The sequence below is a fragment of the Artemia franciscana genome, chromosome 9 (genome assembly GCF_032884065.1).
Source record: "Artemia franciscana chromosome 9, ASM3288406v1, whole genome shotgun sequence".
NCBI lineage: Eukaryota > Metazoa > Arthropoda > Branchiopoda > Anostraca > Artemiidae > Artemia > Artemia franciscana.
In genome coordinates this window covers 11,350,806-11,374,253 of record NC_088871.1, presented here as the reverse complement: position 1 = coordinate 11,374,253, position 23,448 = coordinate 11,350,806, and the positions used below count along the sequence as shown (strand labels likewise).

At 34.8% G+C, this 23,448-nt stretch overlaps 2 protein-coding genes across 2 annotated transcripts in view; one reads left to right on the top strand and one right to left on the bottom strand.

Annotated features, from left to right (window-relative positions):
* LOC136031000 (arginase-1-like) overlaps positions 1-23,448 on the bottom strand; it is a 188,227-nt gene that overhangs the window by 101,900 nt on the left and 62,879 nt on the right. The window lies entirely within an intron of this gene.
* The window catches only part of LOC136030997 (synaptotagmin-4-like), a 340,989-nt gene that overhangs the window by 300,511 nt on the left and 17,030 nt on the right, over positions 1-23,448 (top strand). The window contains exons 7-8 of the mRNA XM_065710157.1: positions 816-986; positions 8,269-8,392. Of these exons, the coding sequence (XP_065566229.1) occupies positions 816-986; positions 8,269-8,392 (295 nt within the window). The remainder of the gene's footprint in view (positions 1-815; positions 987-8,268; positions 8,393-23,448) is intronic.

The window sequence follows — 23,448 nt, the reverse complement described above, 5'->3', positions numbered from 1 at the left end:
GAAAAAAATTATTTAAACTATCATTTGCTGCTTGTTCCAGCTCTCTTTGAGCCAGTGTCAACTCATCAAATGGTTTAAAAGCTTAGACATCTTTTGTAAGATCTAATCTAACGCTATGAACATATTTAAGTTATCAATGGTTCAACTAATTGCAGTACCATGTGAATGTTTTCGTTAAATGACTTATACGAGGACGAAAGAAATAAGAGTGTGACAAAAAGAAAAATAAAGATGAAAAAATTGTAGTGACCTCTCAATATGAAGCCAATCAAGGATTCCTTATCACAAAAAAAAAACTTATCACAGATAGGCTTAATATTGCAACGACTGTGGAGTAGGAATAGAGCTAAGAAGTAACTGGGAAGTAATGTATCTGAGAAGTAACTGAAGTTAGGAGAGGTAGGCCCTTATTTGCTCCTGTTACTGCCATGGGTATGGGTACCACGATAAGATTGTCACCGCTACCCCACTTTTTCTATAATTTCGTTTTTACGATTCAGGGGGAGAGGCTCATTACATGTAGGCCCCCTCCCCTGCATATGGCCTTGCTTATATCCATATACTTCGTATAGGTTTATCCTGGCAACACCATCGTTGGCAACACCATGACACCAAAAATGAAACTTATCATGTTATTTCTGGAGTGGATAGCCTTAGAAACATAAATAGTATACCATTGAAATCCACATGACCAAAACTCCTTATCTGGATACTTAGCTAGTAGGAATGTTATTTTTACTGGATAGTAGCTACTAGCAAGTTGAATTAAATTTTTTGGCTATTGGAATGAAATTTTTCATACATGTCTTTTTCAGTCAATGGCTCTCCATTTCGTGGTTCTCAGTTTCGACCGCTATTCAAGAGATGACGTTATTGGAGAAGTGCTGCTCCCTGTCTCCCAAGCTATAAAGGAGTCAGAAAATGAAGACACAGAAACTAGTGATAGCAAGCTACTATGCCGTGACATAGCACCTAGGAATTTGAAGGTAAGCTTCCATCCAATAATTATGTTCAACGGTGCCCAATGAGGAAGAGGAAGGGCTGAGCTAGGTGACAGCCTCATTCTCCATGCAAAGGTTCTTTAAAGATGTTATCTTATATAAGTATTTAATTATTAATAATACAATCAAAAGTATTAATTGAGGCATTATTTAATGTATGATTCCCTGGAAATATTCATTACCCATTTAAACATTAAGAGCACCGTCTAAGCTCTGCGTTTTGAAGAAAATCAAGCAGGTTTCATTAAGGGGATCTGATTTTGAACTAAATACCTGGTAGAGACAGATAAAAATAAATTAAACGCAACTAATAAACATATTCTAAACAGACTGTGTGAAGGAAAAAAAATACTAGGAACAAATACGCAAAAGAGTTAATTGGGTAATTGAAGGTAGACTTTGATAGTAGTTGAATTTTGCTTAAGTAGGCAGATGTCATGCTGCTTGAAAAGAAAAAGATTTTTTCATTGGGATAAATATTTGCTGTTCGTTCTGGTTCTGGATAAGTTAGAAAATTAGTTTTTCCGACCTGGATTTTATTTAATCAACGAAAGCCCATTTTCTCCTCATGCAAAACTTCTTTTATTTTTATTTATTTTTATCTGAAACGATGTTTGTATTGGCTGTATTCTTAGACGGATAATCAAGGTTGTCTATGCTTTCTTGATAAATTCTCTAGAATTATTTCAGAGAGTTTTACTTTCTATCAGATACACCTGGAATTACACAATACACCTCGATACACCATAGTAACTTCATTTGGTCGTTTCCACCCGACAAATGTTTCTATATTTTGTTAGAATTTACCTTAAGGCTCAAGGAGTCTGTCTGTATCAGCTCCCATAAGTATTAAAATCCAGTGCTAGGTAGCAATGACCTGTTTTCTTGGGTTGTACCGCGACTTCTTAAGTTTCGTGTTTATTTGTTTCCCTTTTTCCTATTTTCTGGGACTGTGAGAGGTCACAAATCAGGTGTAAATGTGAATTTTTTTCGAGACTTCAAAGATGTTTGCTTTCATTAAAATACACCATCCAGAATTTGCATAGCACCATCCTTTAATCATTTTTGTTATAGGAGATTTGCCGTCAAATTTAGCTTTAGCATTTAAGTTGGTTGGGAGTAAAACCAATTGCCTATTCTTTTAAGACTCTTTGAAAGTTGCGTCAAATCCGAAGCGTCATATATATATTTTTCTTGTTTTGGAGAATTTTTTCATAACAAGAGAATAGAAGACTATTCTCATTGGCTTGCCTTCTAACTGCAGACAATATGATCCTTTTCTTGATGACAGGAAGTCACCACAGGTTCGATGCAATCACCGTGTGAAAAATACGAATTCTCTCTTATAGTCCTGACCAAATTAAATTGTTTTTGCGGCCAGTCATCACTGTTCTTTGTTTTCTAACCGTAGAATTCATAGTCTATTTTTGTTCGTCTTTACATCAGAAAGTTTTGTTCATGCCTTTTGCTTTAGTAGTTTAGATTCATACATCATCTCATTTAATTTTTTAATGCGTTGTAGATAACAGATACGTCTTTTGCAGTTCCCAACAACAGATCCCTGTTCAAAATTTCGTTTCCAAATCTATGTGATTCTCGCACTCGTTTGTTCCATGCCTTTTTCTTTAGGTGTGGTGATTCTCACTTTCACTAGGTGAGAATCACATTCATAATTCTTACATCACAATAATAATTCTCATTTTCTAGTCACATTTATCTCTGCTTCATTTTCATCAATTTAAATGACCTTAAATTGGAATTAGCACCTTTGTAAAATTAGTTTTTTTTTGTTATTGGACCTTTAACTTTTCCCTTGGCTTGTCTTTTGTCATTATGAAAAGCATAACACCAAGTCTTTGTTTTTTATCCGAGGCTGATGCAGTATCAGGTTCTTGGCTTATGCCTTTATAAACTCTTATGTCGCTGTTTACAGCTATTTCATTGCTTGGAACTTTTATAAAATGTTGAACGTCTACTTTTGCCCCAGCTTGTCTTTTGTCATTACGAAATACATATCGCTGAACCTTAATTTTGTTTTAACAAAGGCATGGTAAGTATTAATGACCGTGTCCATGTGAAAATCCCAAACCCAAATATCATAACTATCATTTTTAATTTTGGCACGTTTTGACTCTGCTGTCACTTATCTTCTAACCCCATTGATCTTTCTTCTTCATTTTGGATTTTCATTAGTTCAGGCAATTTTCCAATGCCCTTTACTTTACCTGCCCTTATTGGTCTAGTTTTGCATGACGGCCCAGGTTGTAGATTTTTTAATTGTTCAGGTGGTGGGACAAAAATTGTTTTTTCTTGCAACGAATTATCAGTTATAACGCTTGTAAATTTTCGATTTTATGGTCTTGTCTCATTTGACAGCCCAGGTTGCGAATTTTCACCCGTTGTGAGTTTAATTATTTCGGGGCGGTCCCTTGGTCTTATCACGTTTGATAGTTCATGTGGTTTCAAAGAACCACCATTTTCGTTCTCATTGCTATTTGTTTTTAATTCTGTACGTTTTGATTCTTCCTATCGCTTATCTTCTAATCCCATTTTTCTTTCTACTTCACTTTGGATTTTCATTACTTCAGACAATTTGCCATAGCCTTTGCTTTAGCTGCCCTTATTTGTGTATGTCTTACATCATGGCCCAGGTTGTATATTTGTTAAATGTTTAGGTGGTTGGACAGAAACATCTTTTTCTTCCAATGAACTATCATTTAAAACACTTCGTTTTTTAGTTCTACCTTTAGATAAGTTTTTCATACTGATATGTCTTTTCATACTAGGTCTTTTCAAAGATATTTGGTTATTGAAGCAAGTCCAATTTATAACACAGACGGTCTACTAATAGGCTTCATTCTTCTAGTTTTCTTTCTTAAGGTTTTAAATTGTTGTAATCCCTTGTTAAAATATGCACAGTTATTTTTCCAATTACCATTTTTTGCTCTTTAAGCAATTTAATGTCTTTTCATCGATAACTTGTCTATAACTTATCAAATATATCATACTGCAACTTATCAAAGATATTTAATTATTGAATCAAATAAGATTTATAACGGTAATTTCTACTAAGCTCCAAACTTTTGGTTTTCTTTTTTTAGGTTTTTAAATTTTTGTAATTCATTTTCAAAATATATTCAAATATTTTGCAATTACCAGTTTTCCACCCTTTTAGCAATTTAATGTATAATCATTATGCCGTCTTTTCAAAGATATTTGATTATTGAACCGATTTTTTACACCGAATGTCTACCATGCTCCAAACTTTTGGTTTTTCTTTTGTTAATGTAAGTGAATTGTTGAAATCCTTAGTTAAAATATATAACAATTGTTTTTGCAATTACCAGTTTTTCCCACATCAGTGTGACAACGTCATTGCAATATTGCAATAATGTATACAAAATGACGTCACTGACGTAAATCTTTTTTCCAAAATTAAGGCTCTTATTTTCTCAAACTTCTGAAGTATCTAGATCGTTTTTTTTAGGCGAGAGTATTTCAAGAAACAAATTTTCCTGAAAAAAATATGGAGCCATTTTCGATGAAAGCTAAGTAAATATACAATTATTGCTCACTTATAAAGATGGTAAACAAGGCTCCATGTCTTGTTTTCTCATATTAACAGGGGTGTCGTTACAATACTTTTATTGGGGAGGGGGAAAGAGGAGGTGCTATCGAAGTAGGTGCTATTCAAGTGGTAGTGAAGAAAAGTGACTATGTAACAAACTCGCTACTTGGGGTATTTAAAAACATTACACAATACCTTTTACCACATTACCAATACCCACAATACCACAATACCTGCTGCAGACGACAGTAGTGTAGCACATTACACAATACCTTTTACCACTTTACCAATACCCACAATACCACAATACCTGCTGCAGACGACAGTAGTGTAGCACATTACACAATACCTTTTACCACTTTACCAATACCCACAATACCACAATACCTGCTGCAGACGACAGTAGTGTAGCACATTACACAATACCTTTTACCACTTTACCAATACCCACAATACCACAATACCTGCTGCAGACGACAGTAGTGTAGCACATTACACAATACCTTTTACCACTTTACCAATACCCACAATACCACAATACCTGCTGCAGACGACAGTAGTGTAGCACATTACACAATACCTTTTACCACTTTACCAATACCCACAATACCACAATACCTGCTGCAGACGACAGTAGTGTAGCGCAAAGAAGCTTTCGGGTGGGCAAAGATCAATGTTGTTTGCACTCAGCTTTTTCAGCCAGATTCATCAATGATGCTGCAGTACATATTCCTCCTCCACTTCCCAAAACCTCCAACCCCAGCACAGGATACTCAAGCTCATAATTGAAACAAGGTATATTCTAATAGCCCTGGGCATCGCGCTATTCATTTCCTATTAATTTTGAATAGATTTTGACTCTGTAAGATTTAGTTTATTATATTAAACTTTTAACATATGTGATTTATTGAAATATTATTTATGATTTTTTTTTATTAAATTTATTTTTTCGTAGGTTTGCTAATTTATGTTAATAGATAGTTTTGATATAAGCGGACCACAAAAAGCCAAAACAAAAATCATAGGCAGCGCAATAGCTGTCTAAGTAAAGATACTGGATGAGTGTCTGATTGTATTGCGACATATTCCCCACATTTAAATAGTGACCGTATTTCAAATTTGAAAATATTCGAAAAATAAAGTTAGAATTATTAATTTATCCGTTGGGCATTGTTTTACAAAGAATATCCTGAGAATCTGAACAATATTTGGTATCATTGCGGCAGAAACCTTAAATTAGTTAAAAATAGCCAGGGATGCCAATTGGAAGTGAAAATTGACTCCTAGAGTTTACCTCCCCCTTTCTGTCTTTGTTTAAAAAAAAAGAATTTTATAAAAATTACACAAAATTTTTAATGTGTAAATCAGGGTATACATTTCGGGGGGCGGGGTACACTGAATATCGTTTTTATGTCTATATTTCCCTTCACAAGCAAAGCTCGATCTCCCAATGCTGTAGGATAAAACTGATAACAACAGAAAAATTAAAAGTTTGGGTACTGCTTATACGTGTAAATAAAATTTCTAAATTGTGAGAAAAACATATATATTTTGTTTAAGTTTACTTTATCCTATTCTCAGCAGAGATTTCGTACAGCATACTGATGCAGAGATAAATATTCCACAAGTAGCGCTAGCCTTCTGTGAAATACGACTTATTTCAGTCATAATTCTTAGCACATTTATGTCAATGTTTTTTAGCAGAAATTTAAAAGAAATATTTAGAAAAGCGAAAATAGCAAGGAATCAGCATGGTATTATACGTAGAGGCAGTTCTACTTTTATGGGTTAGTATGTGAATCCAAAACGCGTGGATTAGGGTGTTATCAGCGCTTATTAGGCATTTCAATGACAAATAAGACAATCAGAATTTCGATTAAATACTGGAAATCAAATTAAAACACTTGATTCTTGTAGCGGATCCCGCTCTCCTAAATTCCATGACCAAACCACAACCGATTTGACCTATCTAGTTATAAGACGAATATCATTAAAAAAAAATCAATTACTAAGTCTTATTTTCTTTTTCAGCCATGAAGTTATATTCACTGTATTTTTATTCACTGTAATATACAAAGAAACTATTGTTTCCTTGTTTGTTTTTGTATAAAAATATATTTACCTTTTTATTCTTCAATGATCCCATTTTTTCCTATTTTGAGATGTAGAGGGTATATTCATTTCAATTTTTGAAGGTTTTAAAACAAGATAATCTACTCTTGAACTGATAGATTTTAGGAGGTAAAATCACCTTAAATAGTTGAAGGAAAATTGACCTGAGCGAATGTAGCGAAACAGGAAGCATGGAATAATTTTCAATTTTGCGATTAACTAGGCTCATATTTTTACTTCATGATACGGTTTCAAAGGCAGTATATTTAGAAAAATATTAATTTGGAACATATTATGAAGTGTAATGGATCCCTCTTTTTCTCGTTTTCCTTATGTTAAAAACAAGCATGGATTAATTAAAAAAAATTATCCGTTCAAAGTGAAGAGCAAATTTGACACTTAATTAGTAGCAGTTTTAGAGCCACTTAAAAAATAATAGATTTTTCCCAAATTATTTGGGGCAGCTGCCCCCAGCCTCGACGATACCACTGCATACTAATATCCTTTTTCTCGCTTATTTTGTTATTATTTTCTTCCTCTCCATCAATAAAATATTGGTAATTTAAAATCAAAAGCAATATGCAGATTTTCATTCTCTAAAGCCACTTTCGCTAAATATCGCTATCGACAATATATTTTCCCCATTCTATTTCCAATTTCAATCTCCACATACACATAAATCATTTTTGCTTAGTACATCTTGGTTTTAATGTTTATGAATAAACCCCTTTCTTTCTTCCTTTTCAACCAAAATCTTGAGTGTTTTTTCTTATTTTGTTGTTAAAGGAAAAAAAAATACACTATTGTACAAATCACTGAGAAGTCAATTTGAATAATTCCACATATCAGGCGGGAGTTAATAAATTTTTAAAGAATTTCAGTGGCTTTTTCTCCACAGAATTTGATTTATGTGACAGATTCGAGTACATTGCAAGTGGCGACTCTATGAAAGTCAACTGCAACTACGTCAGGATAAAGATGTCGCCTGGATCTGCCCCTGAGCACTGCCGTTCTTAGTAAAGCTGCTGCTGATAATTATTCGGATGCTCGACTGGTAAAAATCTAAAGGTTTGAAAAAGATACCAACACATCAAATGCAAATGATTAAGTTAATATTTATTGTTAAAAATAACATAAGAAAAATAATTCAATATAGTAATAACTGATAGAAATCTGATGTTAACGTAACTAAATTTAATTAGTAATAACTTATAGACCAATTTATTGCTAAATAGAATAATTAGCTAAATTTATTGACCTTGAATTAATATGCTTGAAGGTGCAATATGTAGAGTATATCCTTAGGTGTAACTTCGATTCTTAGGTCAATTACACTATGCACTTCATAAATTGGCCCTAAACGTTATTTAGGTTTTAATTGTCACGACAATTTTATGATATTTTCTTTTATTAATTCGGTAAAAATCCAATCGAAATGGCAAATTTGTTACTTAGGTACATTGCAGTAAAGACTTCGTAAAATTGGTTTCAACAAAATTGAATATCTTCTTTAATATTTTCTTGGATTATCTTCGTGTTTTTTCAATTATTTTGTTTCACATTTGGTGATTCATATTGTTTTTGCAGATGAAATCCCAAAGCCGTGGCGAACTTCTGGTATCCCTTTGCTACCAACCAGCAGCCTCAAGGCTAACTGCTGTAATACTTAAAGCCAGAAACTTACCAAGAATGGATATAACAGGACTAGCAGGTGATCTTTCAAACTCTAAAACTTGGTACTGATAAGAGTTATTTCCGCCTAGGCTACCGAATTTTTTAAGTCGCCCACTGCACAAACTGCCGTCTAGGAAATTATTCAAGTCGCATCTGTTTCGGATCAATGTTGAAAATGTTCAGTTCTCCACGAAATAAAATTGTTTTTCAACTAAATAGCAAATTAACTAGTAAGTAATAAATTAAAAATAGGGTGAAGGCGTCTTGTTTTCGAACTGTATGTAAAATATAGGATGGAGGGAGGTCAAAGATCTTTTTCTGATTTTTTTTTGTAGACAGAGAATAAAAACAAAACAAAATCTAAGCAAACATGCTAGAAACGGGCAGTACCACCGACTATGTTGCTTAGAGAAATCATCGAGCAGTTTATGAGAATCTAGTTTTTTTTATCTTCTCTTTTTCGACAGCCATTGTCAAAGGATCACTGAGTCCATCATTTTCATCGTCGATTGCAGATAACCTTTCACACGACCTAATACTGAGAAGAAATTTATTTATCTAGCATTGATCTTATGCTAAGTAATAACTTGCTTCATCAGTGTCAGCACCGGAAATAGGTAGGGGGGTTAAGTAAAATGTTAATCGCTTGGAGAAGATCCACTTAATGAAGCATACACTTAATAAAAGCACAGGGGTTTATTACATAATAGTTAATTGTCTAGGATAGAAGAACCTTCAAGGCCTTCTTCAATATTCTAGTCAAGTGGGGAACCTTTGGATGTAAAAAAAGTTGATCATAGCATTCCTGACTCCAATGTTTACTTGTTTAGATAACATGGGTACTTTGGTGGGGCTTACACAGGGCTTTATTTGCATTCTCAAATTTATAGGACTTCCTATGGGCCAAATATGTGTTTTTACTGCTGCTAACACACAAAGACTTTCATCGTTATGTGATCTAGGTATGTATTGATCCTCAAATTTTTAACAAGTACGAACTTCCGATATTTTCCCGTTACAAGGATTATGCGAGAGTTTGTTTGTTCTCTTACCAGTAATGGACCGGGTAATTTCATTGTTTCTTCAGAGTATAAAATCAGTGTACAAACGTCGAATTTTATCAGCCTAACATTCGAAATGAGTTGTGACAAAATAAATTTTAAAAAGGATATGATCCGAGCATACCTACAGGTAAGGTTCTTAGTACATTAAGGATGGTGGTAACCCCCTTCCCCCTAAAGATAAGGTGATTATGGTTAAATTCAAAATGATTTAATTCTCAGTAGGAAACTAACAAGTAAAAACTTTAACCTCTTCCCCATAAAAAAATTATCGAGGGTTCAATAATCATATTTTCTCACATCAAACAGATTTACTGTCCAAATATGTTCACTCTTTCAAAAGCGCTTTCGCTAATCGAAGCATATTATGACACCTGGGTAACTAATTAACATCTTTTAGCTATTCGGGAATCAAGCTAAAAGCTTTTTGCATTCATCATACCGTTCCTCAATCAGATAGGGGTTTCATTCGTAATTCCTTTTTGAGGTAAAATGCTCCCTCCTTACATAATATAAGCAAAGGGCTTAAATATCATTTTGCTGTGATATCACTATCTTTTTTGGATAAGCATGGGTTATTAGAGGAATATTTATGGGGAAGGTCACAGAGTATTTACAATGAAAAAAATTACATGAATTACCCCCTTACATAGTGTAAGCAAAAGGGGTTAAATATCATTTTTGCTATCATATCAGTAAGATATTTTTGGCTATGCGTAGGTTATTAGTGGCAGACTTGAGGAGAAGGCGACAGAGCATTTCAAGAGTAAACCAAGTAATATGAACAAGTAAACCAAATAGTGTAAGGTCCTTCTTACAATGTGTAGGCAAAAGAGGTTACATATCATTTTCTGTCATATTATTACAGTGTTTTCGCACATGCATGGGTTAATAAAGGCAGATTTAAGGGGAAGGCGACAAAGTATTTACAGAGTAAACCATGTTACATGAAGTATAGTATACAGTCCCCCTTACATAGTGTAGGCAAAAGAGGTTACACATCATTTTGTTGCTATATAAGTGCCATATTTCGGCTCTGTTTGGGTTATTAGAAGAAAATTTAATGGAGAACATAATTTTTGTTGAAACTAGGATTTTTTAAGGGTCAAGTAATTTGAAAAAAATTCATTTCAGGAAAACTTCAGCCAGGAGGAACTGCCTCCCGCAAAGAAAGTGACGGTATGTAATGCAGAAGCTGGTCCCAGCATACAAAGTGGCAAAGATGCGGCTTTCTCAAGACCTGGGCCCCCCACGCAAGGCGAAGATGTAAGTTCTTCTGCGCCCAAAATGCATGGCGAAACCAATATTGCCAACCCTACCGTAAGTAAAATTGCAATTAATTGAGACTAAGAGATAGCAAAACGGTATTTTTCGAAAGAAAAGCTTGATGGCTTACTATGTGTTTTAGTGGTAAAAACTTAACTTTAATCCTGCAAGAGGCAGGATTAAAGTTTTAGCAGCAAATCCTGCAAGAGGCAGAAGGCTGAAAAAGTAATAAATTTGTCTGTGTGATAGGATACTGAGAGGGCCCTTGTTCCATTCATCTGAGGGGGGGTCTGAGGGGGTTTTGGCCTCAAAGAAATAGTTACAGGTTTTTCGTCACTGTTAAAGTAATCTTTTCATATTCGACCTAAAACCGGACAATTTCAAAAAGAAAATATGGTGTTAATCGTGGTTTAACACCTCAAGAGAATCACTCAACTCAAGAAAATTCATTGAAAGTCTGAGAGCACTGAAACTTAAATTAATAATATATTCCCTTTCAGGTTATTATTACAATGATTTCAAGAAGAAAATAACTTTGATATTTTCTTCCAGGTTTCTGTTAAAATGCCAGCAATAGAGGATAACGATGTCCAAGTGTAATGAGTTGAACAGTTATTCAAAGATTGGTTCGGACCAGCACATATCCATGTACCCTACCAATGGTAAGCCCCACGTAAGTAAAGTCATAGTTATTGAGACTCATAACAAAATCCATGACGAAATTTCAAAGGAGAGGGAATAACAGGGTTTTGGGTAGCCTTATTCGGTGTTTTGGGAGGGAGAAGGGAGCCCTAACCCTTAAAATAACCGGGAAATGTTATAAACCTTGTTTGATGCTGGTGGGAGGGGTTTCACCCTCAGAAAATTACGGGCTAATAATTTATTCTTTTTATGGGTTAATATATATTATTAAAGGTTAAAATTACAACTGTTTCAAAAGAAAATAGGTTTTTTATTTCTGGGCTCACATTGCAACACTAGTGCCAACTCAAGAGGCCAACAATCTTTTTTATAGCACGGAGACACTAATACTGTCACCACCACCGGCATTTTGCAACAATCTCTGCGTCATTTAGATCCTAGAGGAATCCAAATAGTGTAATTCTCCCAATTTCGATCTTGACGCTTCTGTAGCTAATCTCAGCCTTGACCTTGAATTTTTGGGTCAACTGCTAGAGGAAGTTCTAACCAACGAGGTTGAGAGGCTACTAAAAGATCAGGAGCGATTAGGACCAAGTGGTAGCAGTCCATCCCTAAATTACTTGATTTTTACTTGTCTAGTTAAGCCTTGCGCAATGTTTATGTCCTTAGAGCTGAATTGGGGATCTCTTTGACTCACTTATTGGTAGCAGTATTTTTTCAGAACCTTCGAACATAGTACACTCATATGCAAGCAAGGTTGAAAGGAAGATTCAGGAGGGGGAGGTAGGGATAGCATTAGAGCCCACTGCGCAATTTTTTCATTTAAGTGAGAAGTCGGTTGAACCGTAGTCGCATTATATGCAAACCGAAATGCAGACACTTCACCAAAACCAGCATAATTTTCAGGGTATATTTTTAGAGTGTGAGGGCAGTATTGTGACTGAAGTACAAAGTTATATGAAAAGGGAATGGTTCAGTGGTTTTATTTATTGCAAGTTTAGATATAAATTTGGCAAAGTTTCAGAAGAGTTTTGTTTTAATACGCGGGATTAAAAAGTTGATAAAATATAATATAGATATAAAGCGGTGTAAAGGTGAACAATGGTTTTCTTTCAACATGGGTCTTTAGTGCTTCAAGCAAGCAGTCCTCGTGGCAGGCCATAAAACCCTGAAAAAAAGATGCCACTAAGATGCTTTTGGACGATTTGGTAGATAAAAGGGTTTGAGGAGGAGTTAGAGTTTCCTGAAATAAATTTTAACCGTTTAAATGGACTATATCCTGTAACACTTAAAGGAATAGATATTTTTAAGAGGGCTAACGAACATTTGAAGATTTGTGCTACAGTGTTGTAGTATGACATAGAATTTGACGAGGAGGAACATAAAAACAAAAAGGAGGTAATATATTTAGTTAGGGCTCCGTTCATTGAATCGGTGAAACACTGGGTATGGTTTCTTTACGAGCTTGTTAGTGATCGTAATTCAATTGGACATTTAGTTACAATTACTGACCTTAGTCGGGTTTTGTGTGAGGGTAAAAACATTTGGAGGAGAGCATGCTACTAATGCCTAGTGTTTCTTTCTAGATTCCATAAAGAATTAAAATTAAGACATTACTTGAAGTACATTCAGCGTCATGGGTACCAGTCTGTAGAAACGGTCTCGGAGGACAATGTCATCTTGCGATTCAAGAATTTTCCAAATTCACTCTTGGTGAGTGATAAGGTGACGTTGGACACAGAAGCCAAACCAAGGGACGTTACGATCCGTTGAACTCGAATTGTGTGAAATAACATGAAGCCATTGCTATCTCTTTTGCATATGTACACAGAGATGCTAGTAATACCATGCACTTTTTAGAGATTTTTGAGACATTAGGGAGGGGGGAAACTTGTGTTGGCACAGCCATGATTAAACTTATTTAAACATAAATATGTCAATTTAACAGCTGCAATATGCGAATTACCCAATGAGCCTATTAAGCGAGGACGAGCTATTTAATAGAGATAAGAAAATTCGTAGGGTTTGCAAGGGTAAATATGTTGAGGGTAGTGGGGAAATGCCAGTCAGCGACAAAAAATATTTAACTAACTTAATTCTATCGGGTGCAGTAACTTTTGTGGACTGTCCCATAAATCTCATAATTAAAATGTTAAGCAACAGTACTTTGTACCGGTTTACATACCCAATTCCAAATTTGGTTTGAAATTATTATTACCAGCTTTGGTGCGTTTGCAGAAATGTGATGTTGTAGGTGGTTCATGGGAAGGTAGTTCTTTTTCTTATAATATCATACCCGAATCATCTGAGAAACTGCTAGTCCTAGATTTAAAATGGAAAACAATTGATAATGGTAACGGTGCTTCAATAAGATCCGTTTTTATATTCCTATGGTTTTTCCCCCAAATCTCTAGGTCAATTAATTCAAGTACAGAAAAGCCACGATTTTAATAGTTTCCTTCTCCTTAAACTGTGCTTTACAGATGATTAAATGTATGATTTATTGACGTGTTAGGTTCACATAACCTCATGAATGCTACAACTCTGCCTCATGGCTACGTAAGGAAGAATTGCCGCCTATTGAAGCATTTTATGATTCACTGCACGATTGTCAAGGCACCACTGTCGATAAAGAATTTGCTAGAAACGTTTGGGTCAAAGGAAGGTGTAAAGTGGGGAGGATTATTGTAAAATGTATCTGAAAAGTCGTGTATTTATGATGTTGAATATCATATGTAAAAATACGGACAAAATCTATCAGGAATTTGGATTGGGTTTGGGATATTATTTTTAAACTCCAAATTTTGTGATGGATTTATTTTTTAAAATAATTAAAGAGAAAATAGATTTGGTTGCCGACGTGGGTCAACCCTTATTTGTAGAGAGGTCCATGCAAGGAAAGTATTTCTTCCACGGGGATTGTATCCTGGAAACTGACCTGATTGGACAAACATCGGTGAAAATACGGACGTAGTTTTTCAAAATATAACTCTTTTTCTCTGTCGGCAATGCCTCACTGCTTTTTGCCGCGAGGGAGCTACAAATGGCTGGATAATTCTTGTGATCCAAGTTTCCCCGTTTCCCCGACATTGCAACTGTTGAGGAAATGGACCACAAGGATGGTTTTTCAAATTTGATGGTAAAATACATGTGGAACTTATGACTCGGTAAAGTGTTTTTTGCCGTGCATCAACAGATCGGTGTCTAAGGACTCACTGAGTTCATGTACTATTTCATTGGTAGAGGATGGGGGTATGCACTGCATACCTTCAAAACAAAAGCTTATTACCGACCTTCATCCAAAACAGAAGATTGTCGTACACCACGTTCTTCTGTGGTGGATGCTAGCCAATGTTCTTAGGGTCACTAGAGCCCTCCAATTCAACCAATAGTTTTGCATGATGACGTTTATTGACACCTTTTTCGGTAAACCTTCTGAAGCAAAGACGAAGGCTGAAAAAGAGATTTTTAAGCTCATTTTGGTTCAGCCTTCAGTAAGAAATGCCAGGGTGGGTGCCATAGGAGTCATTGCGACGTAGTAAGCAGCCCAAAAGAATATGCTCAATACATTGCTGATCTAAACTTTACCTTGTTCACGATCATCGAATATAAAACGGTCCTTTTACGTGGGAAAAAAGAAACGTAGGCTTAAATAAAAAAATAACGCTGGCAGTGCCATTTAGAAGTATAAAAGAAGCTCAAGTTCGATTTTTATTACAATTTGCGTAAGCTCCAATGACCAGGGGAGGGACAATTTCAAGTGTATTAAGCATACACTGATTCACCCCTGATAAAATTTAAAATAGAGAATCCATTATACAATTTAAAAAATGGTATGCACATTAGCTCTTGAATGTACTATACCAATTGGAACGAGTCCATTTATTCGGAGATGGGAAGCGACTTGATTTCCCACATTGTGCTTGCAGGTCCTAATATATACTGTTTGTAAAGACACAATAAGGGAACCAAAAAAGTCTGCAAGGGTGGTGCCTACACACTATATGAATGAGTATTTTGACATGAGCGTTTATAGAGACTGTATGGAAAATAGTCAAGTTTCAAGGGCAAAATTCATGGTGATTAGCTGTTTAAAATTTAAAAACTACACTGTTAGAATTAAGGAAAATGCCGTATTGGCCGTGGTCTATGTGTGCGCGGGTGGTGTAAAGGTACTATCCTATGGACACCACCTAACTTTGGACCGGGGTGTATGTTCACAGTATAGATAGTGTCTCAGTTTGGAAAATTCAATAGTAGAAGGGATAGGGTTCTGTATAGTGTTTTATATTGTATGATTTTGTAGTGTTTTTATATGTTTGTTCCAAGTTTGAGCAAGGTACTATTGTTGTTTTATCTAAAAAAAAGTATCTATATTATACTATTATTTACTTTCAGCCAGCCGACCAGCCCCAGCCTGGGCCGCCACTCCTTTTAGCCTTGGACCACCGCAACTGCCACCCCCTCTCATGGAGGGTGGTATTCCCAAGTGCTTTTAATGTTCAACTATCACCTGCCTATTTTTTGTAAATATGTTGTTATTTCCAGTGCTTATTTTGTGTAAATACGTTGTTTTTAAGAAAAAGTAGTACATTTATTTTCTCCAATCTGGAAGGTCCGGATAAGGTATTTAATTTTACATGGTTTTGAACATAGGGAAATAGTATTTATTCAACAGACAGAGGTATTTTTCGGTTATTTGTATTTTGAGAGCGAGAAGTAGTAATATGTATCAATTTATAACTGCTTTCAGATCATTTCTTTGCGGGCTATTAATGTCGTGCAAAATAAAACTTTGAACGAAAATAATTCTGAACGTAATGAATGTTTTTAGAAAATCCTAAGAACGTCTATTGTTACTTTAGCGTGTGGTAAGAGTCCTATGATAAATTCAAGAGTATTGCACAAGAGGCAAAATTCATACGAAGACTTGACGTTTTTAATAATATTGAACCAAACTCGTGGTTGATTATTGAATATTCAGCCGAATCCATTGAAGAATGGTTGCAGGAGATTTTAAGTTATTCAAGGTCCGATCCCATCATGAAATATTTCTGTTACCGTCGTTCTCTGCAATCTCTATCATCAGAGCAAATTTATGTGGACACTTGCTTTGAATTGTTTTTAGTATATCATCTACAGGGGGGTGGGGTTCGTGATTCAAGTTCCCTTATAACTTTAAACTAGCAAACATATCCCGGTTAACCGACATTTCTACTCTCGGCGTACAATCAGGCTAGGAATAAACCATATGGTTACATTTTATTGGATCACAATCAAAACACACTCGAGGATTCAAAGCACCCTATCACTCAAAACACACTCAGGTTATGGGTTCTATTGCTTTGAAAATTGAAAAATTAAGAGCTAGTCGAAATAATATCAAACTGCTCGTTCTTCACACAATCAAGAATCAACGGTATATTACCACAGGTTCACGTACTTACACCAACTTATCGTTTATCAAATGTGAAATTTCTTCAAAACTTGCTTTTGCTTTTGAATAAAGTACTATTGGATAATGGACAAATTCCCCACACAAATTTGAAATGTTTGGGCTTTCCTCTTGTGTTTAAAGTAAAGGAAATTCCACTGTACAATATATCCTTTGATAAAGGCCCCCTTATAAACTGACAATTTAACCCCTAGATCGAGATCCTATTTAAAATGGATCTATTTAAAATAACTATTTTAAAATGGCATAGCTGATACGATGTTTTAAAAAATTCATGGTATATTGGACAGGTCTGTTACTCAATAGATGAGCATTGTGTGTGCGGACACTCTACGTTTGAGCGTACCTTTGCCAAGGCATTGAAGGAGAGTGTAGTATTTACCTCGCTAAATAAATTTGAAACCTATTTGGAAATTACCTCCGATTTCTATTAGTGCTCTATTATACTTGGCACCATGAACACAAATAAAATGAATCAGTGTATTTAAAATAGATCCATAAATGTCCAAATATAAAACCTATTGCATACCATCGGATTTCCTCGAACATGTTCATAAAACTTGTGACAGCAATATCATAGTTAATAGTAGCCTGTCAACTGTAAAGACGGGTCATTGGCCATGCACCTTTGAAACAGGGATGAATATAGAATTTTTCGATCTTCTTAGCCTACCATATATATTCTACACACCCCACATCAAAAACTTCCTCGAGTGAAGTAGAAAATCTGTTATTCAAAATCTGAAAGTGAGTACAAGATTTATCAACTGTGGTTTTCATGGACTACTATACTTTATTTTGTGTCGTCACAGCTTTACTTATAGTGAATTTCTCGGCATTTATGTAGACATTTCTCGATTGAAAGACTTTTTAGCGGAGAACAACCTTTCCTTCCTTTATAATATTAATTTTAGTGCCCTGAGAATGAAGTGTTTTAATAATGTTTGTAAATTTGTTTATTAATAAAAAATGTATGTGCCATAAAATCCATGTCTTCTTCTTTTTCCATGTGTAGGTGATTATCGACAACGATTAGTGACGGCAGATAATGAGGATTAGATGTCTACTGATCTTGGTATGCAAAGTCAGGGTCAAATTTTCTACACCACAATGTAACTTCACATTTATTATATCTCTTTGCAAAGTCAACGATAATATGATGATTCATATTACAAAATTCACGTGTTTCAATTTGCTTGTTTGAAGCAATGCTACACACGGTATTCTCATTTGAAGAATCACTTTCTGTAGCAGCCAAATAAAAATCAGTAAGTTTATAATCATAGTAGCCCACAGGATGACCAGCTGCCCAATGTATACAAACATATTGAACATATAAAGAACATTTTTTCAGTGTTGACTGTCTTACTGCCGAAAAACACTGACTTGCTATCGATAAAACGATTTTTATTTTCACTTCTAGAGAGAGAAGAGGGGTAATCGTGTCTAGTCACACATCCAATTAATTCAACCTCTTTGGTCAGAATTTTTCCACCTATTTGTGGTTGTCATGTAAAAAATCGTTTGGATAAAATCTTAAATGAGTTTCTAGGTAGTGCTGAAAACCAAATACACAGTATCATGCTGTTTTGTTTTGATTAGTATGTCAGTAAATTGAGAAACGCATTTGGCCCATGACAAATAAACCTATTACAATAGTCCAAAGATGGAGACTGATCTTTCACGATGCCGTCAAGCATTCTTTTGGAGAATATTTTCTTTGCATAGATAATTGTTTAAAATAATCGTTCAGATTAGAACATTTTTCCAAAGTCAAAAGATTCCGCATGATTTTTTGTTTCTGAATTCTATTCGTTTTCAATCCTGACACTCTCACTGCTGATTATGGACAAACAAAGACAAAGAATAAACATTCTTTCTACCTCAACAACCCTTTCGTCATTTATTGTCTTCCTAGAGACAGGGGCATCGTTCGGTGGGGGCAAGGGGGTAGCTGCCCCCCAATAATTTTGAGAAAGTTATTATATAGCCCTTGCCCCTTGAATATCTGGATGAAGACCCTTTTCCCACCAAATAAAAAATACTGGAGCTGCTATCCTGCCTAGAGAGAGGAGGGACAACCAAGCAAAATATCTAGCAAGTAAAAATGTTTTTTTGATTCCGAAACATTTTGATTTTCAAAAATAGAATAGTAGCAATCTCATTGTTTTTTCACATACTGAATTAAAAAATATCTTCAATATATTTCACAATTGCATTTGAAGCATCTTGCAGTCTATGTATTTACATTATATCACTTCTGCCCCAAAACATAATTGTTCCTCCAACTCGAATTTGGTCAATACTATCACATATCTTGCAAACATCTCATCCAAATCAAGGGTTAGCCAAGAACTCTTTGTAATTTCTCCAACAACATTAGGCACTCTCGGTTTTATTTCACTGCTGCTAGCACCTTCATTTTCCAAAAGAGTAAAAGCACTCATATACAACACTAAAAATAAGCTAAGAGCAAAAATTAATATTCATAATGCTGACGCTCTGAAGCCTTTTCCAATTGAATTAGAAAAAACAAGTTTTTTTAACTGAAAGTCAGAGCGAAATTAAAACTTAAAACGAGCAGAAATTATTCCGTACATAAAAGGAGCTGTCCCCTCTTCAACGCCTCGCCCTGTACGCTAAATTTTCGTATTGTTTTAAAAGTAGAGGTGTGAGAAAGAGTCAAACTTTAGCGTAAAGAACTGGGGGTTTAGGAGAGGACAGCCTCTTTCATATACGGAGTAATTTCTGTTCGATTTAAGTTATAATGTCGCTCCTTACTTTCAGTTAAAAAAAACTTGCTTTCTTTTTATTTCTGAACGTTTTTGAATTAATGCAAGTTTTCATTTTGGCTCACCGTACATGAATAATTAAAACGAAATTTGCATATTAAGTTTACGTTTTTTGGCTAAATGGCTTTCTTAAAGTTTTGATTGGATGATTTTGAGAAAAAAGTGGCAGGGGAGGGGGCCTAGTTTCCCTCCAATATTCTTGCCGCTTAAAAACGCCACTAGTACTTTTAATTTTAATTACGAACGTTTTTATTAGTAATATATATACAAAACTTAAAAATTAATTTGCGTAGCAAACTTCTATATTCGGACATTTTTATTACGTAAATGAGGGGGTTCGCCCCCTCGTCACTACCTCGCTCTTGACACTAAAGTCCAAATTTTGTTCCAGTTTCTTAAGAAAGACCCCTGAATCACAATGGTTGTTTAATTAGTATAAATAGCTCTTTTGAAATTACTAAAAATACTTTAGCGTAAAGAGTGAGGTATTAAGGATGGGACGAACCCCCTAAACCACGTAATAGTTTCTATTCGCCTTAAGTTTTAATGTTGCTCCTTACTTTCAATTGAAAAACTTGTTTTTTATTTAATTTCTGTACAGTTTTGAATCAATGCATGTTTTGATTTTGGCTCACCGTATATGAATAACTAAAATAAAATTTGCATATTAATTTTACTTTTTTGGCTAAATGGCCTTCTAAATTTTTTGATCGGAATATTTTGAGAAAAAAAGGTGGAGAAGGGGGCCTAACTGCCCTCCAATTTTTCCGGTTACTTAAAAAGGCCGCTAGAACTTATAATTTTATTTACGAACGTTTTTATTAGTAATAAATATACGTAACTTACAAATTCAAGAACATAGCGAACTTCTATATTTGTATATTTTTATTACGTATATGAGGGGGGGGGGGGGTTGCCCTTCGTCAATACCTCGCTCTTTACACTAAAATTCGAATTTTGTTCCAATTATTTAAGAATTACCCCTGAATGACAAAGGCCGTTTAATTAGAATACATAGCTCTTTTAAAATTGCTAAGAACACTTTAGTGGAAAGAACGAGATATTGAGGAGGGGACGAACCTATTCATATACGTAATAATTTCCGTATGTTTTTTAAGTTTTAAAGTTGCTCCTTACTATTGAAAATGTTTTTTTATTTAATTTCGTATTGTTTTTTAAATAAGGCTGGAAAACCCATCTCTCTTCCCCCATGATAATTTCCTCCGTGGAAAGATCCTCTCACCTAACCCCCGACCCCCCTACTACAAGAAAAATCACCCTGAAGACGTAAGTATACTTCCCAATAACCAAAATTATATGTAAACAATAGGCAATGCCCACAACTCTCATCCCTTCCCTCAGGGACCGTTGGGGCTTAAGTTATCCTCAAAGACTTAGGTATTAGATTTCTCGACTATGCTGAATAAAATGGCTATCTCAAAATTTTGATCCAATAACTTTGGGAAAAAATGAGCGTGGGAGGGGGCCTAGTTGCCTTTTTTGGTCACTTAAAAAGGACACTAAAACTTTAAATTTCCGTTAAAATGAGCCCTCTCACGGCATTCTACGACCAGTGTGTTGATACGATCACCCATAGGAAAAAAAAACAACAAACAAACAAAAAGACAAATAAACACGCACCTGTGATCTTTCTTTTTTCGAAAAATATAAAATTTCACATTTTTGTAGATAGGAGCTTGAAACTCTACCGTAGGGTTTTCATTAAGATTTTATAACTCTTAAAGGGTTGTTCCTCCCTTTTTTCAAAAATCAGGCAAATTTTCTTAGGCTCGTAACTTTTGATGGCTCAAACTAAACTTGATTTTTTTTTTAGTAGTAGAACAATTTTATTAGAAAAAAAACTTTTATTAGAATTTTATTAGGATTAAACCTATATATTTAAAATCAGCATAAAAATCAAATTCTTTTGATGTATCTATTATACATTGGTATCAAAATTCCGTTTTTTAAAGTTTCGGTTGCTATTGAGTCCGGTTGCTCCTTACTGCAGTTCGTTACCACGAACTGTTTGATACTGAGGTAATTGGACAAAAATAAATCTTGCGTAAGCTCTAGCAAAACAGGTTTCGTAGACCCAAAAAATTACGTCGTCCCTAGTAAATATCCTCAATAAACAAGTAAACAATAATATCTCCTAAACTATTACCTAACAACCACGTGCGCACAATAGATCAATAATCAATAACATATACGTCTTGGAAAAATGAGTGAGGGGTACAGCTGGCGGATCTGGTTGGTAGGGCGCGCTGCGGCTGGAGCATTGCCCCTCTTACTACTCTGGTCTACTGCTAAGAGTTTCTGGCCGAGATGTTAGGTCAACAGATACTCTTGCTTAATGTTTTAAACCTTAATCGAAGTAGGCAACTGGACCAAAGAATTAAAATAGTTGACATACAAGGTATCCATTTTTGCATTAAGAAGCATTTTAAGAATGTTAAGTAAACTCAGAAGTTTCAGTAGTTGAGTAGCAATTAAAAAGTTAAGTAGTATGTTAAGAATGCAACATCTGGAGTCATAAGTTCATTGTGTTACCACCAGTTTTCACCCCCGGTGTGGCTGATTTTGTGTCACGCCCAGTATATTCTCCTGAAGTGTGGCAAGTACCATCTGGTAAACACAACTTTGCAATTAGGAAGCCCCTCGGATGCTTTAAATCTTTGCCGAATTCATACAGTAGACTTTTAAACCCCTGTTTTTGTTTGGAGTTTTACTTATTACACGACATATGAATCAGCCAATTGAAAACGACGCATTATACTTATTCTAGAACTTGTTCTTGGTTAATGATCGTTAGAAATTTATTATTTCTAAGTTCCATCCAGTAGCACATTTAGCCCTTTACGCTCTTAATTAATACTAGAAGGTTAACAAAAAATTAATAGCAAACAAGTCTTGACTCTTACAGATAATTAGCTTTCGTGACACACCCAACAAGTTTTGTGGTCAATGTTGTCGTCTAGGTGAACCTGTTTTATCGACCAGCTATACAACCAATGACTACTCTAATATAAGTTACGAATCTTTTTATGCTCAAATGTTGCCAAAAGAGACAAAAGTTAATAATAATTAATTTAAAAAAAAACTAAGTTTTTATAAGGTTGAAACCTAGAGCGAAGTTGAAACCTAAAACCATCAAAAATCATTGCTTCACAATCTATCTAACATACATCGATAAAACTGGTGCAAATACACCAACAGATAATACTTCCCAATATCTGTAGGATTATAGAAAACTAGTACTTTACTGAAAACACAAAACAATTTAGGAATTTTGGTACAGTAAAAGCAAACCAATTAAGGACACTTTTTGAAAAAATAAAGCACTTTAGGTTTTTTGTTTTGTCTTATGTTTTTTTTCGTGTAATTTGATATCACTTCTACACAATGAGCTTAGTACCATGATTGAATCTCGTTTTGGCTCTGAAAAGGACATTTCATGATAAGTTTTAGTCAAGTCCAGAGTGAAGCCATCTTGATAGTATTAGAACTATAAACTGGCTTTCGAATTTGAATCATAACTTGGAATATTCTGTTCTATAGAGAGAAACAACCGGATTTCCGGAATTCATATTATGGTTTATTTGTTCTTCATCTCGAGTAACACAAAAGAGCGTTTTTTTACAGATTAAAATTACAGATAAAATTTTACAGATAAAATTTCTGCTTAAGTTTTAAGATTTTTTAAATTGTATAATGGAAATTGCTGATATTAGAACTGGTGTAAGACAATGAAAGGCGTTATAGATTAGTGTGTTGTTGTTAGGCTATGTACTCACTTTTGACACCGAAATCAGTATTCTTGTTTTTTTATACCGGCCTTTGGGTTTTTTCAGTAAAGCGGTAGTTTTATATAATC